The sequence below is a fragment of the Sinocyclocheilus rhinocerous genome, unplaced genomic scaffold (assembly GCF_001515625.1).
Source record: "Sinocyclocheilus rhinocerous isolate Xijiao unplaced genomic scaffold, SAMN03320098_v1.1 scaffold2012, whole genome shotgun sequence".
NCBI classification, from domain to species: domain Eukaryota; kingdom Metazoa; phylum Chordata; class Actinopteri; order Cypriniformes; family Cyprinidae; genus Sinocyclocheilus; species Sinocyclocheilus rhinocerous.
This window is the reverse complement of record NW_015650320.1, coordinates 174,917-200,911: the sequence shown is the minus strand read 5'-3', so window position 1 is coordinate 200,911 and position 25,995 is coordinate 174,917. Positions and strand designations below refer to the sequence as shown.

The window sequence follows — 25,995 nt, the reverse complement described above, 5'->3', positions numbered from 1 at the left end:
TCGCAGATGAATCGCATTCGATTATGAACGCGATATTGCCTAGCTTGTCAGTGAACTACGGCTCTGTTTATTAAATGCCGCTCCATCTGAAAGCAGGTGATGGAGATTTACTACCAATCACGGAACCGGCTTTACTGACGAGATGCGCATGACAATCGCATGCGATTAATTGCACCGCCCTACCATAGGGTACTACCCCCACCCAACAATGGACATTTGCATTTCTCCACGCTCTGCCACCCCAGATTTGATGCAGGCCACTGTGTCTACTGGCACTCTGAGTTTGAGGATGTCATTGGCCCACCAATTTCAAGAGCTATCAAGTCCCACCAATTTCAGAGCTATCTCAGTTGTCATATAAAGACAGGTGTGCTTCAAAGAAGACAAAAATACAAGCATACAAAGCTCCTACAGACTAGGGGCACAGCATCTGGATGGGATGTGTTTAGAGTCTCTTGTCCAGTCATGGCATTTTATAAAACCAGTAAGCTACTCAAGGCACTGAGGGATTTTACTGTAGTTAGGAGGGTTCATATTGTGCTTAACCTCCGTACATGTGTTAACTTCACTGTAATACTGCGTTACCACACCTTGGCTAATTTGTAGAACCTCACAATCGACTTCTTATTTGATATATGTGCAGACTGACCTTGTCTGTAGATCTATTTTTCTTTTGTTGGCATTATATTGAGATAAACACGTGTTCTTAAAACGTTCTGTTTCTTTTTGTTCGCACTTCAAAGAAGGGCTCTGTCAGAGTGAATTAACCATGAAAGGCAGACAGTGGGGAAGGGTGTTATCTCAGCGTCTGGCCTCCAGCACGGAGCACAACAGCTCGTCAACGCTGTGCATGCCACTCTTAAGTGCACTGTGAACCAGTTTTACCAATATCTGTTGAGAACATGATGCTCTCTGGGTGAATTTAAATGGATTTTTGCACTCTTGAAGGGCGCTGCTGGAATGCACTCGATTCATAGGGACCTTCTGAACAAAAGTGAAAAGAGCAACTTCAACAAGGTGATGTATATAAAAGATGTGATTTTGTCATTTATGATCAAGGTGGTGAATTCCAAGAGGAAATCACTTTTACTTGGGATTACAAAACCCTCAAATTGCTCTTGTGTACTATTTGTTTAACGAATATCATAACTATATATATATATAGTTGGTTGAAAACTACATCGCTACATGGTTTTCTAATGGTTTTAAACATTACATTTATAATTACAATAATTATAATAATATTTAAAGTAATTAATCAGTTAAAATAAGTGTTTGGAAGCAATTTTTGTACATTTTGTATCAAACTTGATATCCATTATTTTCATTGGTATTGGTGTTCTGAATACTGAGATTGGTATTGTGTCAGCACTACTAGCCATGATTCTGTGTGTCAGAAAATCAGTATCATTAAACATAAATGACTTTAAATTACATTCTTTATGAGTTAATGGACACTGCATCTATTAGTCCTGACGAGCATAACCTTAAAGAGTGTGTAGGAGTATACCTACATTTACATTTCTACATTACATTAATAAAGTAACGCAGACGCTTTTATTCAAAGTGACTTACAATAGAGCTGTCAAGAGTTGGTCTGCAACATACATGTCACATAAGACTCAAATAGTTCTTGTGCTTTGTGCACAATATTTTGCCAACCAACCTTTATAAGGTTCCTTCTTATAAAGACATATTTTTGTCTTACTTCAAATTGTACATTTATCTGTTCCTATTGTCTGTTTCTTATTATAAAATGTACTTTCAGCATATACAACAGCTGTTTTTAGTTTTAGTGTTTTAATTTTTTTTAGACAATGATTTTTAATATTTATCAGCTATAACATGAAAATAATGACTGGCTTATGGGTATCAGCCATAAATATCGGCGTATCCCTACTTTATGTAATCATTTAATTTCACTATATATTCCAAAGCATTGTCTGCAGTACCCAGTGTCCATCTCTAGGGTGATACCCTGAGTAGGGCGTAATGATGCTCAGTTTACTATGGAATTGACTCCCTCTCTCTGTTTCTCTCAGAGCTGACTCTACAGCAGGCTTTGCACCAGTCTGTATTCATGCCGTGTTCCAGCCCATCTCCCAGCATGCCTCACTGCTGGGATCAGCACAGCAAACTGCTTCCAACAGTGGCAGGCATCACAGCCAGTAAAGTGGCAGCGTGGAGCGTGGATTGGTATTGGTGTTCTGAATACTGAGATTGGTATTGTGTCAGCACTACTAGCCATGATTCTGTGTGTCAGAAAATCAGTATCATTAAACATAAATGACTTTAAATTACATTCTTTATGAGTTAATGGACACTGCATCCATTAGTCCTGACGAGCATAACCTTAAAGAGTGTGTAGGAGTATACCTACATTTACATTTCTACATTACATTAATAAAGTAACGCAGACGCTTTTATTCAAAGTGACTTACAATAGAGCTGTCAAGAGTTGGTCTGCAACATACATGTCACATAAGACTCAAATAGTTCTTGTGCTTTGTGCACAATATTTTGCCAACCAACCTTTATAAGGTTCCTTCTTATAAAGACATATTTTTGTCTTACTTCAAATTGTACATTTATCTGTTCCTATTGTCTGTTTCTTATTATAAAATGTACTTTCAGCATATACAACAGCTGTTTTTAGTTTTAGTGTTTTAATTTTTTTTAGACAATGATTTTTAATATTTATCAGCTATAACATGAAAATAATGACTGGCTTATGGGTATCAGCCATAAATATCGGCGTATCCCTACTTTATGTAATCATTTAATTTCACTATATATTCCAAAGCATTGTCTGCAGTACCCAGTGTCCATCTCTAGGGTGATACCCTGAGTAGGGCGTAATGATGCTCAGTTTACTATGGAATTGACTCCCTCTCTCTGTTTCTCTCAGAGCTGACTCTACAGCAGGCTTTGCACCAGTCTGTATTCATGCCGTGTTCCAGCCCATCTCCCAGCATGCCTCACTGCTGGGATCAGCACAGCAAACTGCTTCCAACAGTGGCAGGCATCACAGCCAGTAAAGTGGCAGCGTGGAGCGTGAATGAGGTACACAGAGCTCCCGTGTGAATCTGCATATCCCACGTGCTATTCAAATTCAAGACAGAATTAATGCGAGGTTTTATTAGATCAGTTGATTAGTTTTGGACTCGGTTAACTTCAGCTGCTGTCCCTCCTCTAATCCTCTTTGTTATTCTGTAGGTGATTGAGTTTATTCAAGGACTTCCAGGCTGCAAGGAGCAAGTGTGCACCTTCAGAGAAGAGGTAAAGTATTCCTTTAAATCACGAGTGGAATCAGAGCGACTGAATCCTCTGGGAAATATTTAACTAGTCCTCCATCATGAGGTTTGGCAGCCGGAGTAACTGAAGTATTTTAGGAACAGAATATAATGCATAAGGAAGAGAGCATGGGGCATGATGGGATATGTGAGGAGAACTCATTGAAACCATTTATAGGCATGTCAAGTCATCCCACGTCACAGCATCATGCCTGTTTACCGCTAACAAGAATGTTAAAAAAGCCAGAGGGCTGCTGCTTTAAATAATTCTGCTCTCTGAGCTGCTGTCTGTCTGCTCTTATTTTCCATCTCTCTCCCCTCATGTTCACTTCTGTGTCTTGTCCTGTGTTTTCTAATTATATGTGCAAATGGGAGCTGCATTAATGAGTCCTCTCATACAATGGGGTGTAAAAGTCTCAGAGCACTTGTGAAAATTCATCTACTTTGTGTTCTTTTAAAAGAGTTTGTTTTATAATATAAAATGCCGATATTTATTAAAACCGCACTGGGATGTTTCACATATCTCTGCTCAGTTTTGCTTATGAAATTTAGGCAAAATAACTGGTAATATTGTGTTTAAAATGTCACTTAACATTAACTTCATGTTTGTCAGGGTTTCCGCGGGGCCATAAAAAGTCTTAAATGGTACAAGAAAGTCTTAATTAGGATTTCAAGAGGTTTTAAATTTGGGGACAGATTAAACTTCAAAAGGCAATGATTTCATTAAATAAACAGGAGCGCTGCACGTTTCAAAGTCAGCTGCTGTGCTGCTTTGTGTACAGTACTGTTACCGGGAAAACTGCCGCTCCAAAAGCTCCTCCTGCTGGCAGGGAATGAATGTGCATTTTCAATCAGCCCTTCTGTTTTTGTTCCGAACAAAGTGAAAATCGACCCATATTTTTACACAGCAAACACTCAGAATTGTAAATGTGAACAGGTGGATCGACAAGAAGCTAATGCTAATGCACTTTAAAAATCTAAACAATTAAAACATTAAGATATATGTTATTAAATTAATAAAATAATTGACTGGTAATAGTTGTTTAAATGAATGTAATAATTGATCATTTTGACTCATCCCTTTTCTTAAAAATGGTTTAAAGGCTGAAATGTGGAGTTCATCATTTTACAAAACTTTTTGCTTGTGTGAAAACCTGTAACAGAACTGTAAATCATGCTTTTTAGACATTACCCTACCCCCACTTACATGCTATTAATTTTATTTGTGCAGGTCTTAAAAAGGTCTCAAAAAGTCTTAAATTAGATTTTTTAAATCCTGCAGATATTGAACTGTTGGTTAAAATCACTGTCACAATATTTGCATGAGTTTAATTACCTGCAGCCAATCCATTCCACACACACACACACACACACACACAGGTTTGTTTTTGTGAAAAGTGGGGACTCTCCATAGGCGTAATGGTTTTTCTACTGTACAGACCGTATATTCTATTGCCCTACACCAACCCTACCCCTAAACCTACCCCTCACAGGAAACTTTGTGCTATTTCAGATTTTCAGTACACTCCATTCTGTGTGATTTATAAGCGTTTTGAAAAGTGGGGACATGGGGTAATGTCCTGAAAAGTCACCTTCTCCTTGTAATACCTATGTCATACCCTTGTCATTATACAAATTTATGTCCTCATTTGTCACAAAAACGTGCACACACACACACACACAACTGATTGTGAAAATGTTTTAATTGCATACAACCTTTTCCATTTAAAACATATATAATTAGCATAACAGTTTGAGTTTGAAATTGAATTGAAAATCTCACATGCATTTCTGAATGTCTTAGTAATTGTTATGTGCCCTTTTTTAATCAATGGCAGCAGCACTCAAAATGACATGGACATTTGATTTGTGAAATAGAAATTTGCAGAATCTTTAATTTTCTCTTCATTTTATGGCATAACCATTATTTGATTTCAGACTGTAAAATTTCTAACATCTTGTTTATTTCCAGGCTTTAGACTTGTGCTCTTAGACTTTTGAACCCCATGAACATTTATCTGAAAGGATCTTATAAAATGACAGCAGCTTTGGATTTACTGAGATTGCACTTGTCTCACACAATCACCCATTCCATTCAGTCATTGTGCTGTGATCTCATTAGATTCATTTGAAACACCGTGTCTGTGTTGAAAGTGACCAACATCACATCGTGACGCAGCAGCTGGATGTTGTCTACACTGGATGTGTCAAAGCTGCACGTCATGTCAGAATATGTACGCTTGAAAATATCCTGCCTTATTACACGGCTCTGTGGAATACTGGATTCTGATTGGTCAGTCGCGACATTCCGAGGTCTGTTATCCCTCGATAACCACCGGTAAAAGCTGATAACATGCTCATCCGGGTAACTGAAGTCGGCGCTATACTCTTGATAGGAACAGTTTTTCTTGGTGGAAGCTTTGCGTTTGGTCAGCTAATAAAATATTAAAACTCCATTCAATATTATGTGTACAATTGTCATTCTGGTGTCTCTGACTCGCTCTCTCGTTTCATACAAACGCAGCTGCTGCCATTTTGCAATGATTGTTTTGTACACTGTAATGGATTATAAGATAACTAACAAACTGGTAAGATTTTAAAACATTTTCGTCTTAAATCAATATCTTTTATCACCTTAATTGTAAATGTCTGTCTAGTTTGAACTTGCTTCAACTTCACTGAGGCTTTGCGTACAAATATTTCAACTCAAATTTTCAACTTAAAATTTTGTGTCTAATTATTAATGTAGCAAGTAGATGTTTAATAAGCGGGATAATGTACAGTACATCCAGCCGGTTGTTATCGCAGAATAACCCCCTTCAGTGTGAGACAAGTGCTGATCGCCCTGTCGGGGGTTACTCTGCGAAAACAACCGGCTGGATGTACATTATCCCTTGCTGAAATCATAGTTAATTTTTTTGTGGAAATCCAGTGGTGTAAAAATGGTGCAACGAGGCACTTCCAGAGTAAACAGATCTGCTTATTATAATGGGAGGATGTGGTTTGTCATTGCAAGGAACAGATGCAATGTGTTACTAATTATAGGCTAAAACAAGAGTTCTACTGTTTGCGTAGTTTCAACGGCATCGGCACCTTGAGTACATTTCCACATCATCTCACACACTTCACTTTCACACAGGATAGTGCTGGCAGTTTAACAGTTCAGTACATCCCATGCAATGGCAGATATGTGTGAACTGCTAGAGATTCTGCCGTGCCGTTGATACCGCGGTACATGTATCTGCATGGCCATAGAGTGCTGCTGCTGCTGTCAAACCCCAGAAGACTAATTCACCATGGGTTCCCTCCAGATCTTCCAATGGGCTTTTATAATGGGTATCTGTGGTAAATATAAATTAATGATACTTTGATGTTTCACTCTACAACATCAATTATACACACCCATACTGAAACACACATTTTGATTTTGAAGCAGTTATATTTATTTTTAAAAACATGTTTATAATAAGTAACTGGGCCTACATGCGAACGTTTGGGGGTTGAGTTTTTGTAATTTACGTTGACATCAAAACATCCAAAAATGTTTACCACACACCTCATTTTATTTTATAAATTAGAAAAACCCCTTAATAAAAACCCAGAGGAAAATCTTGAGGCAACCTGTGGTGAAATAATATATATTATATTTTAGATTACCTTTGCTGCCATTTCACTTAAAGTTCATCTTTAAAAAACACTAATAACTTAAATAGTTCTTAAATATAAACTTGACTAAAATTTCAAAATAACTATAAATTTGTCATTCTGCAAATGATTATATGGTGCCTGAATTGTAGCATTTTGATGTTTTCATTTTAATTTATTTACACAAATGATCATTTTAATATTATCCAATTATTGTTTATCAGCCATAACATATAAAATAATTATCAACTTGTTTTATCAGCCAGAATTTTAATATCGGTGCATCCCTAATTATCTGATCTTTTGGATTGTGTCTGTCAAGACCTAAATATGAAGACAAAATAATCAGATGAAGCACCTTTCATTTATGCAGTATGCTTGAATTATACAAATCAACATCGACATTATTTTATTTTAAATACAAAACATTTCCATTGAATTTCCAGTAAAAATAACTACACAGTGATGTATAATCACTAAATTTCATACAATACCAAATGTCTGTTTGCGAACAGAAATGAGATGTTTGTTCTATTGCATGAATTTCAGCAAACATTAGTTTAGGACATTTTGTTGTAGAGCAAAACACCTTGAAATTACACTGAATTAAAGAATTGCACGGGCTATGCATCTACTTCACTGACAGCTGTGTATGTTTATCAGCTAATTTATTGTTGTTTGGTTTCAGCAAATTGATGGCGAGGCCTTCCTCTTATTGACTCAGGTGGACCTGGTGAAGATCCTCAGCATTAAACTAGGGCCGGCTCTAAAGATATATAACTCTATTCTAATGTTTAAAACAACAGAGAACTCTGCCTGCAACGAACTCTGACCAGACAGACTGACAGCCAAGAGAGTTCAGAACTGCTTCAGTCAAAGGGCTCGTCATGAAGATTCATACAGTACACACCACACTATTATACATGATCAACACGATGTAGTTTATGTCCGAATGAGCAGGTTAAACACATATAATGACATTCAGAATTCATTCAGACAGCACAAGAACGTTTCTGCACTGTCATTAATAATCATATTTGTACGCACTTATTAACTCACATGATGATTTCATGTAGTGCTCTTTCATTATAGTGTTGTCGGTGAGAATGTATATTTACTGAGGGGTTATCGGAGAATTAGCGCTTTTCTAAATTCAGGTGCTAATTGAATTCAGCTACATGCACTGAAGAGCCGCACAATGTCTGCTTATGACTCATTGTTTCTGTTAAAACTCTCCTTTAATTCATAGCTGTAGATAATTTTAGTGTTTTGAAAGCAGAAGGGGGTCGATTATCAGAGCATTAGATGAACACATGGATCCTCTTCTTGATCCCCTTCTTGTTTCCAGTGTGCTGTGACGTCATATTAATGCATCATGCCACAGTTCTTTATTACGGTTACACTCATGGAATTTCTTTTTTTTCTTTCTTTATCTGTTTTGATACAATGGATGTAGAAATGGAGAACGGAGGGTAAAGCTGCACTCAAGGCACAAATAATAATTGTGAGAGCCATATTTGGTATTTTGTAATAGAATGTAACTTAATTCTCAGAATGCCTTCATGTGCACAGTGTACGAAAAAAAAAAAGTGTAATGTACAAACGTATTAATTTTATTTCAGTTGCTGAGGTATGCAGCATTAAAATACATGAAATCTCACATCTATTTATTTAAGTTTAATACTTTGACTATATATATATAAAAAAGTGCTGAACATATGTCATTGTGGATATGTATGTTAACAAACCAAAACTGTTTGTGATGCTGTTTTTACTCACTTTTTAAAATGAGTAAACTCGCGGTGCTTAGCTGTATGATTTCCCATATTCAGAACTCATTTATCATGTCAGTTTTTTTTTTCATGCCATGAGAGCGTGTAATGAACAGTTCGTTTGGGGATTTAAAATTGAAATATAAAATGTGTAAATAAGCAATGGTTTAGTGTGGAAGTGCAGCACTGTTGGATGGACTACTAAACTTCACTGTAATTCATTTGAAAATAAACTTGATGATCGAAAGGTCTTGTCAACACAATGGTCTTTTTAATGATTGCATGGCATGATTAATATAATGTGCCATTTATTTTATTACTGGTTTATTTATTTGATAACATTTGCATATGATACTGCATTATACCTCTTTAATTGATTTCTTGACACCTGTTTCAAATTAGCAGATGATTAAACATCGGCTGTGTTCAGAATAACATTCTACCCATACTTACAGTGCAGTTTGTGCTTATACTGTATACATGGAATACCTTGATGGGTTTCGGCAAATCTACTACATTTGCCGTGTGCACCATTTAACAGAGCACACTGTGGAATAAGGTATCCCACAATGCAATGCACCTGATTTTGCATTTCCAGTGTGATGAACAAACAAGAAGGTCATATCAGCAGTAGTGTTCTCCTAAACTCATGATTTAATTGGACTGCATACACTACACAAAATTGGCTAAAAATACAAAAGCCTAAAAATCAGGTACTGGTAGAATCGATAACATATAGTGAGAAGAAATCCCATTACTGCCACAAATGTTTAAGAACAAATGTTTACTATATAATAGTAAAATACATAGGTGCCTTCAGTAATGATGTTTCTTCTCACCTTGTAAATGCATTCAATTTATGATATTTTTTATAACAAGAAGTTAATTAAACCGTCTCTCTCCATGTTTCATGTAATTGGCTGTTTGCTGCACGTGTTCCAGAGTTAATCATAAACTTTTAGATCATACAATTACTAAAGTTAATTTGTGAACATGTGAGCCCACTGATCTCATTATAGACCGGATTGGATTTGTTTGGTTTTGTCAACACTAAACCTACCCTGAAACTCCGAGTTTATTCAGCTTGCTTCATGCAACAGGACACAGGCAAAAGCTCTAAACAAAATAGCTGCATACTGAAGAAAGGAAGATCTCATTTTTTGATGCATAGGTGCAAAATGGCATTCAGTGTAACATTGCAAGAACCTACTACTTGCACCATACTCACTCTTATATCTACAGTTACCAATGATTTATATTGTGTTGAGCCCTGGAGATGTTGACAAAAGTGTTGGAACATGAGTAATGACATTCTCTAGGGATTAATCTATTAACAGACCTCTATTGGTGATAGGGCAAGTCTGAACATGACTGTTGTTGAAAGGAAGCTTTATATTTGTCATGTGTACATCCCTTGCTTTAACCTTATTAATCTATAGATCAATGCTTATTATCCATTTCACACAGATTCATGTCACCCCTTCCCCCGTTATCTACAGTCTCGAAGATAAATTCCTGCTCTTGTAATCTTACAGTCTTGGTTTTGAGGGAAATATATGTGCTTTTAACACTCTGACCATATGAATGTTGTACATTCATTCATGCTTTGATCATCAGGGCTTGTGTTGGATTGTCAAGAATTGTACTATAGTTACACCTACAAATGCAACCCATTCTATACACTACACAAACATAAACAGAGGCAGACATGTAGCTGTTTATGAGAAATGTTTTAAGATTAAGATTCACAATTTACAGACAAGGTCAGAACTATTTATGTGTACATGCTATTTGCTTAGTTATTTTAAATTAGTGTCAGTTTAAGTGCTGGTGATGTAAATAATTGGGTGGGAGGGACTGCATCCGAGGTCTCTCAAGCCCCATTCACACTGCCAATGTCTCACAGCAACATGAATCCATCTCATTCATCTTCACACAACATACACTAAACAAACCAGCAAAATGTTAGACTGAATTATATATTCAGATACTCAAAGGAGTGACTGCTGAGTGGAACAATAGTGTTTGAAAAACTCAACCTTCACAGTGCTTATAATCTTGTCAGAATGCAGAAGGGAGATGAATTGAACACCACCTTAGTAACACCTACAGGCCACTGTGAGTATCAGGTCATGCCATATGGGCTAGTCAACACTCCCTCCATATCCCATGGGTTAATGAACAAGGTTTTCTGAGACTTGTCTTTGTTCTAAGCAATACTGATATCCTCATTTTCTCCCGCAACCTGACAGAACACAATCAGCATGTGACCCTGGTACTTTAGAAAAGTGAAAACCTTGTCTGTTCCTCTAAGTGTCCTTTCCACCCACCTCCTGTGTAATTCCTGAGCTACAACATCAGACATGGTGCAGATGGACTCATGGACTCAGGTACAAATAGTTCAGTCCTGGTCACTTCTTTCCACTGTCATAGTACATACAATTTTCCTGGGGTTTGCCAGTTTCTACCAAAGATTCATCTATAAGACACCGTGATCACAGCTTCATTCAACTCTCTCCTTAGTTCTAAGCCCAAGTCTCTGTCCTGGAAGCCCAAAGCCTCCTATGCCTTCCAAAGTTTAAAGAACGCCTTAACCAGTGCCCCATCCTCATCCATCCTCATCCCGACTTACCTTTGGTTGAAGTAGATGCTTCCTCTACATACGTACAAGCTGTGTTATCTCAACGACAGGGAGATCCAGCAAAACTCCATCCATTTGCTGCCTTCTCATGCAAACTCACCTCGGTAAAGCAAAATTATGACAACCAAGGGCCAGTTTTACTAACAGCTTGTGCCAGTGCAAACCATCTTTTGGCATTAAAATAGTACTGTCAGGATTTACTAGACGCACAGTGAAGAATTAGCACTGAAAAGGCGTGGACACAGTTATTTTTGCGCCTGACCTTACTGAATATGCATTTGTAGGAGTTTCCCTTCCAGACGCAAGAGGAGAGTATTAAATTTCCACTCCCATTAGCGCTTTTTGGGGAAAAAAAGTAAGTTAAACAACCTCCAATACCTCCAAGAGGATAGACAGCTGAACCCTCACCAGGCCCCATGGGCCTTGTTCTTTACAAAGTTCAACTTGACAGTCACCTGTCTATCATCTACATCAGTGGTTCCCCAATCTGATCCTGGAGTACCCCCAAAAGTACTATTTTAGGTCTTGAAGTCCCTACTAATGAGCTGATAAGTTGAGTCAGGTGTGTTTCATTATGGAGACATATGAAATATGCAGTTGGGGGAGTTGGAGGAACTCCAGAACCTGGATTTGGAACCACTGGTCAAGGGCAGTTCATCATCAATGAACTGATTTTAACTGAAAAATTGACTGATTGTTATTGCCCTCTTGCATTACTGACAAACTGTTTTCCTGTTTGACACTGTAAAGCTGCTTTGACACAATCTGTTTTGTATAAAGCACTATATAAATAAAAGTGACTTGATATACAAAATGTGCAGAGCAGTGGGTCCCAAGGACTGGAGTTGAGAACCACTGGTCTAGGGTCCAAGAACATCAAGGTAGATACCCTTTCTACTTAAGAACCTGAAATCTTCATTTATTTCTAAATGACTGCCAACCCTATTGCAATGAACCCTGGATGACCAGATTGCTGAAGCCACTATCACAGAACCAGCCTTGCAAGGGTGCACTGGAAGGACAACTCATGTTCCCACCTCACTTTGGCTAACTCTGCTGAATTCTATGCACTCTGCCCTGGGCAGTGGTCATCCTGGCATCCATCAAACCCTTTCACTCCTACAGAATCGCTACCAGTGGCCCAGCATGGCCTAGAAAGCTCAACAATTCATCAAGGCCTGCTTGGAATCTCTATCTCCATGTTTCCTCATCATCTCCTAGCAGGCAAACTAATTCTGCTGCATGTTCCCCATAATCTCTGGTAACACCTAGGAGTGGACTTCTTCACAACCCTCCTTGCCTCCACATCATTGTCACTGAGGGATTCTCCAAGGCCTGACTGTTGCTACTTAAGGGTCTTCTTATTGCCCTAGAGATCACTGAAGCACTGTACTAAACTACTGTCAGTCCTCAATTTATTTCTCAAGTATGGAAGGTATTCTTCTCCTTCCTGGGTGTGTCAGTGAGTCTGTTGGATAGGAAGATCCAGGAGATTAGACACATCCTGCAGACATACTGCCATGGCCACCAGCACACACACAACTCCTTGAGTGGAAGCCGAGAATCATTCCAATATGTATACTTAGCTTCCAACCGCCCTGTTTCCCTGGTCACTGGTCAAAAAAGTCAGGTTGACTTAGTCAAAGGCCGAGAATTAGTCTATGGTTTTGCAGATTTGGTGTGTGGTTCTGGTGTTTGAGTGTCAGGTTTCAGAAACTGTGTGACAAGTTTTTGTGTGTAAGCAGTTGAAGTGCAAAGTAAATGTTAAACCTAACCCTAACCCATAACATAATGCAAAGGGAACAACGGAAGGCTACACAATGACTTAACAAGTTTCAGCAAATGTTGCCAATAATAAGAGGGTAATACCAGGGTAGTCTCGTGTAGACTAGACGTCAGAAGGTCTTATGGCAGTTGTCTAAAGAGTCTGGAAAAATATTTCAAATAATGGTGCACCTTTTAAAGGTTTGTTGTCACAAACCTTGCAACCTTACATTGTCAGAGATTATTTCTGCTTTTAAAAACACTTTATGATCTCAGTACCTTATAAACAGGACTTCCAGGTGGAAGTTTCCAGATGGACTGATTAAAAACACTTGCGTGCCATTTTTTGCCGAAGTTATTTAAAACCATCCAATCAGATTAAGGAAGGCCACTGTCCAGCAGAGTTTAGCTCCATCCCTAATCAAACACATCTAAACACATTCTTTAGGATTATTTGAACATTATAGACAGAAGCTATAAGTGAAATAAATTAAATAGTAAATGTAATGCCTTATTGGACAAAATAATAATAATAATGATAATACTAATTTACCATGAATTTTAAACAATTAAAAAACATTTGACACGTTTTTATCTTGTTAAGAAATATTTTAGAAACTGATTTTTATAATATTGTACAGTAAGATATTTACATCTTATTGTCTTTCAAAATATAATTGTTGTTCTAAATTAGGAGTTAAATTCTGGTTTGGAGTGAGCTAACTGCTACAGTGTTCGTATTAGAGAACCCGGAGTCATATGATATGAAGCTTTAATGTTTGTTCAGATGGACTTGTGCAAAGTTTTTTGTCCGTCACTCATACAATTGTAAATCCCACATCACTACCTCATTCAGCTTCTGCCTATCAGCAATTACCATCACTTAGATTTCTAACTTGTGGCAAAGTCCCTGTGAAATCTAGCACTTGTTATGAATCAGGAGGATATATTACACCCCTATACAGTGGGTAGAGAGAAGAATCAACCCCCCCTTTAAAATAATCACATTTTGTTGCTTTACAGCCTGAAATGAAGATGGACACAGTTTTTGTTTCATCCAGCTGTATTTACTCAGTGCAACTTATAACATGCAAGTGAAAGATATAACACCAACATGTCAGAAAAAAAAATGAGTTGAAAAAAGGATCACCCCACTCCGAAAAACGGAAAAAAACAAAACAAAAAAAACAATCAGGTCTAGTTAATCACCTTCTCAATGGCACACAAAGCCATTTGACTTTCATCTGTGATCAGCTGTGGTCATTTTGATTAGCTCAGCATGAAAAGAGCTTTCCTGGAGCATTTCACCCACTGGGCAAAGTTAAGTCCAGTGGAAATCTTTTTGAAGTCTTTGCACACGTTGAAAAGACGTCCACTGAGGAGCCAGAATTAAAGTTTTTATGACATGTGTTTTTGACGTGTTCTGCGCGTCCGATATAGACGTTCATGGAACCTCCGTACAAGGTTAAAAACTAGTTCAAATGTGGTCAGTGGACATTATTTTCAACATCATTTAAGGTTCATTTAGACATAATTTATACTGCTTCTGGACCAAATAAACACTCTCAGTGATGCATTAGATTTAAACTCATGCAAAGATGTGATAAAATCATCACAAAATGAGCATCTGATGTTGTGGTCTGATTTCCATGATTCCATGATTTTTGGACAAACACACAGAACACGTCAAAAAAAGACGTCATAAAAACTTTAATTCTGGCTCCTCAGTGGACGTCTTTTCAATGTGTGCAAAGACTTCAAAAAGACGTCCACTCGATGTAACTTTGCCCAGTGGGCAGTCCTTGGTAGTGCAACTGAAGCAAACAATTAACTATGAGCTGCAAGGCACAGTCAAAAGATCTCCGGGATAAAGTTGTGGACAGACACAAGTCAGGACATGGAGACAAAAACATTTCAAAGGCTTTATTAATGCCTAGAAGCACAGTGAAGTACCATCCAAATAACAGCATTCCTCCAGTAAAGCATGGAGGTGGTAATGTCCTGTTATGGGTGTGTTTCTCTGCAGCAGGGACTGGAACACTTGTCAGGGTAGAAGGAAACATGGATGGGGCAAAATACCGTCAAATTCTTGAGGAAAATCTGCTGTCATCTGCCAGAAAGTTGTCAATGGGAAGAAGGTTTACCTTCCAACATGACAATAACCTAAAGCACACGGCAGAACTGAGCACACAGCGGTTGAAGGAGAAAAAGATGAATGTCCTCGCATGGCCTCATCAGAGCCCAGACTTAAACCCCATTGAAAATCTGTGGAATGACTTGAAGACTGCGGTCGACAAACGCTCACCATCAAATTTAACTGAACTTGAGCAGCTCTGCAAAGAAGTCTAGATGTACAAAGTTAGTAGACAAATCCCAACAGAATAAAGGCTGTAATTAAAGCAAAAGGTGGTTCAACAAAATACTGACACAAGGGGGAGATCCTTTTCCAACTCAGTAATTCTGTTTTGTTTAGTTTTTTCTGACATTTTAGTGTTTTATCTTTCACTTGGATGTTATAAGTTTCACTGAGTAAATACAGCTGGATAAAACAAAAAACTGTGCCCATTTCACTTCAGGCTGCAAAGCAACAAAATGTGATTATTTTAAAGGGGGTGATTCTTATGAGGAGTATGTTTCATTCAGGTCTTTGGGTAACACTGAATGTATGCACACAGCTCATGGGCTTTCTTGTTGTTTGCCGTTTCTTCCATTGGTTTACCTCGTGTAGCCTCCACCAACCTGCAAAATAAAACTTGCCGTTGCACCTATATTCTGGAGTATAGAAGATTCATTAGAATAATATTTCACCAAATATGGTAAGGTAACTTGTAGTTAACCAATAAACCGGTTTTTGTCCCATTTTAACCTTTTTTTGTTAAACTTACTAATATTTAAACAGTTTCATGTTAATCTTTTTTCTATTAGGTTAACATTTGTAAATGACTGCAGTTGTCAGTGTCTCCAACTGTTTGTTTAATGCATATGGAAAATATGACTTGCCTTTTCGGATTGGAAACAGATGGTATTCCATGTCTGGTGTTCTGCTGGAGCAAAATATGTTTTGAGGAGAAATGTCCCAATGTCTTAACATTAGACACAGATGCACATGTGCTGTGATGAGAACGGACACACTGCCTGAGACCAGCTTCATCCGTTCACACTGCAGTCCAAATATCTCAGCCAACAAAGAAAAGAGTGAGAAGAATACATTAGAAAGGAGATATGTCACCCTACAGTAAATGGTATGTTTGGTACACTGTATCGGTTTTGTATGTTGACGTCATTCATTTTTTCTTCGTTAGCACTTCACAAGCCTCTTAGCTGAACCATAAATGCCACGATGTGACTGATCACTCGAAGAACTTGTATTGTATTGTATTGTATAACTTTATTGTCCACCAGAGTGGAAAATTGTCTTTGGCTCAGCAGCACAACAAAATTAGTAACAACATACATAGTAAAATAGAATCACAATCATTAGTCACGTTACACACATTACATAAAAGTGAACAAAAAGATACAGTTCATGCCTTACACACTACTAGATTAAACACTTGCTGAACTTTACGCAAAAACATTTATTACAATTATTGCATGGTCTATTTTAGGGCTCTCCAAACTCGGTCCAGAAGGGCTGGTGCCCTGCAGAGTTTAGTTACATCTTGCCTAAACACACCTGCCTGGAAATTTCTATTATGCCTAGTAAGGCCTTAATTAGCTGGTTCAGGTGTGCACTGTATCGGTTTTGTATGTTGACGTCATTCATTTTTTCTTCGTTAGCACTTCACAAGCCTCTTAGCTGAACCATAAATGCCACGATGTGACTGATCACTCGAAGAACTTGTATTGTATTGTATTGTATAACTTTATTGTCCACCAGAGTGGAAAATTGTCTTTGGCTCAGCAGCACAACAAAATTAGTAACAACATACATAGTAAAATAGAATCACAATCATTAGTCACGTTACACACATTACATAAAAGTGAATAAAAAGATAGAGTTCATGCCTTACACACTACTAGATTAAACACGCTGAACTTTATACAAAAACATTTATTACAATTATTGCATGGTCTATTTTAGGGGTCTCCAAACTCGGTCCAGAAGGGCTGGTGTCCTGCAGAGTTTAGTTACATCTTGCCTAAACACACCTGCCTGGAAATTTCTATTATGCCTAGTAAGGCCTTAATTAGCTGGTTCAGGTGTGTTTAATTAGGGTTGGAGCTAAACTCTTCAGGACACCGACCCTCCAGGACCGTCTCTGGAGACCCCTAGTCTATTTCATGCTGTTACTACATTATATTAATTTAGGTATTGTGAAAGCATCTAATATGATATAATGAAATAATAGCAATTTATTTGTTTCTTTTCTTATTTTTGTCCCAAATAATGGTGTAGTTACTACATCTACCAGCAAGTGCTAACTGCCAGACAAACCAGCCAAAACCTAAGCCCCTGCCCAAAACTTGTGATGATTGCTTTCATTACTTTTGTGGTTGTTGTTTTTATTGCTTGTGGAAACAGCAACATGAGTGTACTGGTAAAACTTTTGGTTTTGGTTGCCAGTCCTTGGTAATTTTGCACTGATGCTGATGTCTTGACTCATAAGAACAAGATGCAAATGCTTAACACTTAATTTTGATAGTCCAACAACAGACATTCAACTGACTATAACTTTGCAACTACATGTCAACTTATTCTACTAACCCTAACCCAACCTAACAGTCTACTTATACTCTAATGAGAGTTAGCTGACAAGTAGCGGCAAAGTTACTTATAGCTTTGCAACTACATGTCAACTTATTCTACTAACCCTAACCCAACCCAACAGTCTACTTATACTCTAATGAGAGTTAGCTGACAAGTAGCGGCAAAGTTACTTATAGTAAAGTGGACTATCGAAAAATAAAGTGTAACCAATTTTTATTTCCTAACAAGCAATGTCTTTATCTATCATGTCACACTGCTGGTTTCTCTGATATCAGCACCCCCTTCTGAAATGGAAGTACAGATTTACACCAAAAAAAAATCCCTCATTACCTGTAGAAAACATAAAACTTGACAAAATACTTTGATGATAATACAAATAAGTTTAGAAATGCTCCTACAATGAGAAAATGCTAATTATATATTTTCCTTAACAATAATTTCCCCATTATTGTAGCTATTAAATTTTGGGCCAAACATGGCCATCTGTTATTACCACTGGTTAATTCAGAAAGAGTCTTAGGTATTAATGTTGGTTCAAACTACCTAAAAAAACTGTAACAAACACTATATTGAAAAGGTTATGGGTCGGTGTGTTAACCCTGTAAGTGTTTGCTGAGTCTTCTGGTTGTGTTTATGCAGTGACTATTCACCAATAAGCTCCCAACAAACACCTTTTTGAGGGTTTTATATGTGTCTGTCACCTCCAAACTTCCCTGTGTTGGCACGTAACATAAGACACTGCTTGTGTACATGCTGGGGTGATAGATGAATCCCCACGCGTGAAGGGTAATCCATCTGTGGTCTGAATTACCCTGATCTGTACTCACACATTATGTAACAGAAAATTGTCGGAGCATTATTCAACACTGTCAACATGTTATAATGCTTTCACCTTACATAATCATACTCAAAATGAGTTAAAAACTGAATGACGGTATGTATGTGGCATGTGGTTCTCTGTGATGAACTAATGTAAGAAGCATGCATGCATTCCTCCACAATGAACACATATCTGGGATTCATGACAGCATCAGGCTTTCCTCAGCTGTCTCTTAAGGTGATTGTCTTTTCATGAATCATGAAATGAGAGAGCAAACACCAAAATCCTGTATCAATGCAATGGTGGGATTCTTAATTTTTTTCCCAGCATGTGCAAAAAAGCGCTCATTAATTGAAGAACATGCCTATTTTTAGACTCTCTTTGACTATAGTGATCACACCTACGCTGTCTCAGTGTTAGATTCATCCTCCACTGCTCTTAAGACTCACATCTCTATCCACCTCCTCTGTGATGCTGGCTGAATTATACGCTTGTGTAGGAAATGAAGATGTTGTTGTAAGGCGCTCATGATGAGCACTCTGCAAGCTTAAAGGCTTAGTACACATTTTCCTAACAATTAAATCTATCATCATGTCATCTAGTCTTAACACTTTTACAAAGAATTTTTCTGGAGCAATTCACTCAAGAAATTTACATAATCTTCTATTTTATCAATCAACTTTATTTCTTTCCATGGAGCACAAAAGGAGATGTTAGGCAGAATGTCTAAGCTGCTCTTTTGCATGCAACAAAAGTGGATGATTTATACCACCAAGCTCCAAAATGGATTAAAATAAAAGCACAATAGAAGTATCATAAATATCAAAAGTATCACGGTTGTGTAAATCTTTGCTACTCCCTGAAATTTTAATTCTCCACTATAGCTCTCAAATGTTATTCTCACATCCAAGTTTGCATATTCAAACTTGGCACGTCATGTTTAGTTGTGAGCTGGGTGGGAAAATTATCACCATCACCAGCCAAATGTGGGTAATTTTTCACAGGGGCGGGTAATTTTGTTTTATTTACCTGCTGGGTGTGTCAGACGACTTGTGTTGGATTGGCTTTTGACAATAAAATGCGTTCTTGTTGAAGTAATGTCTTTCAGCATGTCACTAGCAAAAGCAGAAACAGGTTCTTGTTCACTTCACATTTTGGTCTGAGTTTAGTTCTTTTAAAGTTTTTTAAAAATCCACAAGATTTTATGCTTTGTACCTGTATTCATTTTCATACATGTAGTAAATTATGTTGTTTAAATTCAAAATTCTAGAATAAAAATGGTTGGCAAAATATTTGAGTAGCTGGCGTGATGCATCTTGATGTGCCAAGTGTAAATATGTTTGTATGTGTGAGTGAGATTTGAGACCCAAAGAACAGGAAGATTATCAGCGAAAAGATATTGTATTAGAAGACTTTTTAGGGTGCTGTTTGAAGCATCACCATCAACATTCTGCCTCTTTTGTCCATCTTTTGTGTTTCATGAAGGAAAATAATACGGGATAAGAAAAACTTTAGGGTTTATAGATAACAGAAATTTCATTTTAGATGAATTATTCTTTTAATAATGTGATTTTAAGCTGGCTGTTCTCTGACTATGAGTGTAACGCTGAGAGTAGTACCAAGACGAGAAGAGGCAGATCCACGTGCAAGCAGAGATTATTAAATAATAACAAAACATGAATAGACAGGACAACAGGAAACCACTGGAGACAAGGAAACAAGGAACACAAGCATCTACATGAGACAACGACTCACAAACAAGCACTGAAACACATATATACACATTATATATAGGCCTATAAGGGGGTGGAGCTAATCAATCACTAAGGAAACTAACAAGGGAAACCATGGCTTTATCCGAAATCGCCCCCTATACCCTCATTCACTATTCCCTTCATTAGGCCACTAATAGAGTTCACTTGAAGGAGTGAATGAAAACGAGTGAGTGAATTCTTTTACGATTAAAGGATTTATCTTGAACTCTGTCGTGGAAATTATGTATAAACCCTAGTTTAACAAATTAATAATCAATTTACAATGAATTTATACCTGTGTTGTATTACGCTGTATTAAACACTGTGGACAAGCGCTTTGGATGATGGATGATTCAGCTGCAAGTGCCATCTTCTGGTGAGACGTGGCAATTTATTCGGTGCGCGACTCTCACAGTGCATTATGGGTATTATCTAGCCATTGAGCGTGCACCGGTTGTAAACTCATTTTTGTGGTGCATTGTGGGATTGAATGAGTGTACTCGAGAACGTCCACTATGGTTTCGGACACCACTACAAATGGCTGTCCACTCAAATAGTGCCCTATTTAAGAGTATAGGGGGCGATTTCGGGATACAGCCCATGACAACAAATAAGGTGCGCAAAGGAACAAGGGAAAACAGGAACTAAACAAGGAAGTGAACACAGAAACAATGGGTAACAGAAACACTTCAAAATAAGAGTCCAGAAACACGAGACAGGGGAGTACAGACTGGGATCATAACAATGAGTCAAATGCTTAGTGTTTCAGAATCGAATCATGTAACGCCCTAAAAACACGTTATGAAACTCTATACAGAGGCCTGCTGTCTGCCGCTTTAAATGCTCAAGCTCAATAAAGCCGAGTGGATTCTGATTGACTTTCAGTGGTTTTATGATTCATCAGCTTACAATCGTTCCTCTGCCGTTATCATTATTGCTGTGTTGTGAACTTCCCCACTCCCATAGAATTAGAATGACAATTAAAACTTCATAGTTATCGTCCTTGTTGTGAACGGCCCATGAGACTGTGAGAGTGTGTGTGGATGTAATGTACTCACCTGAAACATCTGTCGTGATGACAATACTGAAAAACACATTAATACAGCAGGAATATGTTGTAGCGCACTACACAAGCTCCCAACTGCCTACGCTCCGCTTGAATAAAATATTCATTAGACAGACTACACAGGCTATGCGATCTTGTTCATGACTCCAATTTTGAGCAGAATCCAGCTATGCTTTCACAAATACCAAAATTACTCTCTTTTTTTAACTCCTGTCTATTCTTCCTCAGTCTTGTTTGAGGGTAGAGACATCAGAGAGAAAACCAAAGAAAACTCATCCCAGATGTGCAGTTACAGTAGGTGAGATGCATGCATGCATGTACAGATGTTAGAAGAGAGGACAAAACATAATTTTAACAGGATTAAACTGCCAGATCTGCTCCAGCCAGTAGGTTTATTAAGACATGCCTCCCTCTTACCGTATAACAATGCTTTATTTTCTAAAAGCTCATTGCATCCCTGTTAACCACAGTGTCAGTCAAATAAACAAGGGCCTCTGAGAGCTGTGTGTGTGGGGGTAAATAGCTCTAGAAGTGAGCGGCACCTCTCCACAGCAGGAAGACACACACAGACAATTACACTAATTCATAATTGAAATTAAAACAGCTAAGGGGGCAGACCTCCGGCATGTAGTATGGTTTCACTTTGCTTGCTGTCAGTTTTCTGTACTGTTTTGTCCCAATTTAGTTGTTCAGTCTGATGTCACTGTTTCTGGGTCAAAACACTCCTCCAGATGCCAAAAACCAACAATAAAACATGCTCATATACACTAACTTTTAAAAGCTCGGCTTAAAGGTGCGCTATAAATGAACAGTCCTCATAAACGGCTGTTGAGATAGTGTTTTCACTTCAGTATTTGATATGTCACAACTTAACAAGCAGATAACAAATGGACCAAAAAACAAATCTTTAAAAACTGTTAATGAATTACAAAAATATTTGATCACAAGAAAAGGGTGCAAAATTTAAAAGAAGAAAAATAGCATGTTGTCATAAAAGCCCTTGTTAGAGAGTGAGAGACAGAAAGAGCGAGGAGAGAGATATATTCATGTGTGTGAGAGAGAAAAAGCCTTGTGAACACAGCTATGCATAGCATAAACACAGGAAACCAGAGAGATGCCGACATCTGTACTCTTTTAGATAAAGCATTTTAGTACATTAACTCTTTAACCGCCATGTGCAGAAGAAAATCTGCCTCAGGAAGCCGTGGGAATACACTGTGTATAAAATAAGGAAAACATAAGTCTAATTCAATGAATTTCCCAAAGTTTAAACATAAAGTGAGGAGTACATTGAAAACATTTTATTTAAACCCCATTTTATAATAAACAGTTTTGGTATGTTGAACATTTTAAAAGATATAAGTAATTATGTATAATCAGTGTTGGGGGTTACTTTTTTCAAGTAACTAGTAAAGTAACGCATTACTTTTTAATTTACAAGAAAATATCTGAGTTACTTTTCCAAATAAGTAAAGTCAGTTACTTTGTTTTCCCATTTATAGATTGACAGATTTATAGATTGTCCCCATTTTGAGAGAAATCTGGAGTAAATGCAGAGGCGTTGTGTGCGCTGTGTGAACATGATGCTTACTGTAGTTCTAGACTAAATGTGAACATGCAAAATAAAAAAAACAGAGTATTTCCACAAAATGAATAAAAATAGTGAAATGCAAACTCAGAATATGACATTTTTAACCAATGTCTTTGCTGCTGACCTTCGGTGATTCAATTCAACCATATACTAATAAACAAAAATGACTTTAGATAAACATAACATTTGTGTTTCGTTTCTTTTTTTATTGCTGAAGAGTGTTGAACTTTCTTCTCCTGCATCATATTCTTCCTGCAATCCAGAATGGCAGCACAATTGAAAGGCTTGTTTGAGCTGCACCCTCTACTGTACAGACGTGAATTTGCATTTCGTGCAGTCTGAGGCTTATTAATTTCACTTTTGGGGTGAAAGGACTTTTTACATTTGCCAAAAGTAGAAGTTTTTACATATGAACAAACAAGCAAGCCCAGCCTAGATGAGAAAAAGTAACACAAAAGTAACGTAACGCATTACTTTCCATAAAAATAACTAAGTAACGTAATTAGTTACTTTTTTAGGGAGTAATGCGATATTGTAATACATTACTTTTAAAAGTAACTTTCCCCAACACTGTGTATAATGGATAAAAAAAAGTCAAAGATTCTGCACCAAGTCGCTAGTAGTAGGGAAAGTTATAGGGAAAGTTTCTAAAAAAGTGCATGTACAACATTAGTAGTCCTGCAACATTAAGCGTAGAGGTAATTTGCAGTATTGAGATTAAATTAAATATGAATTGTTGGATCCAAATAGAGGTGTGTCCTTGTTCCAGGCCATGTCATCCAAATCTCACTCCAGCCAGCCAATCCATATTTCTATGTAATAAAGTGACAGGGTTGTCAGCTTTTGCAACCCTGGCACTGCAACAGAGTTTATCTTCTATAATAAAATATTTTGATGCCAGTAGCTGTGGTTAAGTACCCTCTGCATATAGCCAACAGAAATATTTACATCCAAGAAATTATCATGTCAGCGTTGTTTTGCTGTAACTCGTAGCGTGTTTGCGAGGGTTTTTTTCAGTCCTCTCTCTCTCTCTCTCTCTCTCTCTGTCTCTCTCTCTCTCTCTATATGCGTCATTTGGAATGGCGTCACGTGGGAGTACAAAGCAACGCTCGCGCTCTGCCCTTTACAAACGATTCGCGCCTCGGTCTCGAGCTCTCCGCCTCTGAGGAGATACTTCACAAAGAACACCGGTATTTGTTATTTATTAATTATGCAATCAAATATGAGCGACTTTTTTGTCGACGCGAACTCGTCTGTTTGATAGGATTATTCAAACATCTGAGTGAAATCACGCTCGTCTTTGTACTGTTTATTATGGATTCATAGACTAGAAAGGGGGGCTGAAAGGACAAACTTGTTCCGTTTAGAGATATTCTCTGTTTCTTTGTTAAGAATCGTGAAGTTTGTCTCGAACGCGCGCGCTGGGCTGAGATGGAGAGCATGAGTGCGCTCAGAGGGAAGTTTTCTCTCCAGACATCCAAACAAAGAGCATCTCATCGACTGGATTATGAAACTACAGAAAAACAGCTTTCAAAGCAAAGTATTAGCGAAAGTGTCCTCCGCTGTGAAGCGGAAATATGATGCTGCGCGTGAGATCTGCTTGTGCGTAATGGACACATAACATCAGGAGGAGGATCTCAGCAGACAGGTGTGTGTTATCGGTCAATACAACATTCATGTTAAGCTTTATCATTCACTGAACCGCAAACCAGTAAAAATATATGTGGATTTAGTGAAGTGTAGATCATAGCAAACGCGTTTTCGTCATTACGCACAGATTTCAAATTTATTTCTTCACTTCTGCCATTTTCTCACAGTTATTCTTATCTACTTACATAGAAGTGGTTCTCTTCATCTGTATGATGCGGTAAAGGAAATGTTCAGCAGGTTTGTTAAAGGTCAGTATCTCTCCATCCGACAGATGAGCAGATGAAAACAAGACCAATATTGGAGAGCATATGATCGATATGATTGGGCCGCAGAGGACTTTATTACTTCTGCCTCCCACACACACACACACAATGATCTGTGCTTATGAACAACAGATGATCGTGGGTAGTCATATATATTCATACAAGCATCTAGTCAGCCTTAAGACAATCTCTCAATTTATAAATGGATTTTAATTCATAACAAAATGAATAATATTTAATATAGTATAAATATTATACTAAATAATATAGAATGATTTTCCCGGGGTTTAACACAGAAAGCCTCTTAGATGGAGAATTCTTTGCTAGATAAGTAACTGTTTGCTCTCTTTTTTTTTAACCAGTTTTTAGTATGAGATGAATATTCTCCCTGTTTACTTTCTTAATTCATGGTTTGAGGCTTCCTGTAGGATTCTGTTTAGTTGTGATTAGGGATGCTCCGATCAGGATTTTTGCAGCCGATACTGAGTACCGATTTCTTGTCATGGTGATCGGCCGATACCGATGCCGATTCTGATGCTTCAAGCTTTATATAGACGTTTCGTCGGGCGCACGCGCCTAGCCCGAAGTTAACTTCCGGTCTGTGTGTGTTTATCAGTCTGGCTATAGCGCCGGCTACAAACGCAGTTAAAGTTAAGGTGATGAGTAGACTGAAGTTGGGCTCAGGTGGTTGTGCTGTGGGATGTGTTTCCCATACATTTATTTATTTGTGGCGCTCACCACAATATCAAAAATAACCGGTTTTCCAAAAGGCTTCGTTGAATAAACATGAGCACGTACTGCACGTTTAAAAATCAAAACGAGGCCTGGGTGTTTTTATATCACTGTATTTTTGAAGGAATACTATCTTTAGAACATTTTCAATGTCATTTTCATTTCATCTCAGATGTTATATGCCTGATAAAGCAGCATTTGTGAGCTCAGCTTAGGGTTGTGACGGTGAGGAAATTTTCCTACCGGTTAATCGATGTGTGACAACACCGGTAATACCGGTACCACCGTTGGGG

General features: G+C 37.8%; 3 protein-coding genes across 3 annotated transcripts in view; all 3 read left to right on the top strand.

Annotated features, from left to right (window-relative positions):
- Positions 1-2,218, top strand: part of LOC107711611 (lethal(3)malignant brain tumor-like protein 3) — a 54,981-nt gene extending 52,763 nt beyond the window's left edge. Inside the window, exon 19 of the mRNA XM_016516612.1 lies at positions 2,043-2,218. Within this exon, the coding sequence (XP_016372098.1) occupies positions 2,043-2,218 (176 nt within the window). The remainder of the gene's footprint in view (positions 1-2,042) is intronic.
- Positions 2,219-2,721: 503 nt separating this feature from the next.
- Positions 2,722-8,372, top strand: LOC107711616 (lethal(3)malignant brain tumor-like protein 3). The gene is made up of 3 exons (XM_016516617.1): positions 2,722-3,063; positions 3,217-3,279; positions 7,627-8,372. The coding sequence occupies exons 1-3, from the start codon at positions 2,947-2,949 to the stop codon at positions 7,768-7,770; spliced, it is 324 nt and encodes a 107-aa protein (XP_016372103.1). The 5' UTR covers positions 2,722-2,946; the 3' UTR covers positions 7,771-8,372.
- A 15,822-nt stretch (positions 8,373-24,194) lies between these two features.
- Positions 24,195-25,995, top strand: part of tmem200a (transmembrane protein 200A) — a 23,537-nt gene continuing 21,736 nt past the window's right edge. Inside the window, exons 1-2 of the mRNA XM_016516611.1 lie at positions 24,195-24,247; positions 24,450-24,705. The gene's annotated coding sequence lies outside the window, so the exon portion shown is untranslated. The remainder of the gene's footprint in view (positions 24,248-24,449; positions 24,706-25,995) is intronic.

What these genes read in the sequence shown, in the direction of transcription:
- LOC107711616 (XM_016516617.1), top strand. Translation starts at nt 2,947, where the DNA reads ATGCCGTGTTCCAGCCCATCTCCCAGCATGCCTCACTGCTGGGATCAG. An exon ending in CAGCGTGGAGCGTGAATGAG is followed by an intron (nt 3,064 to 3,216) that starts GTACACAGAGCT and finishes GTTATTCTGTAG; the next exon opens with GTGATTGAGTTTATTCAAGG. An exon ending in TGTGCACCTTCAGAGAAGAG is followed by an intron (nt 3,280 to 7,626) that starts GTAAAGTATTCC and finishes GTTTGGTTTCAG; the next exon opens with CAAATTGATGGCGAGGCCTT.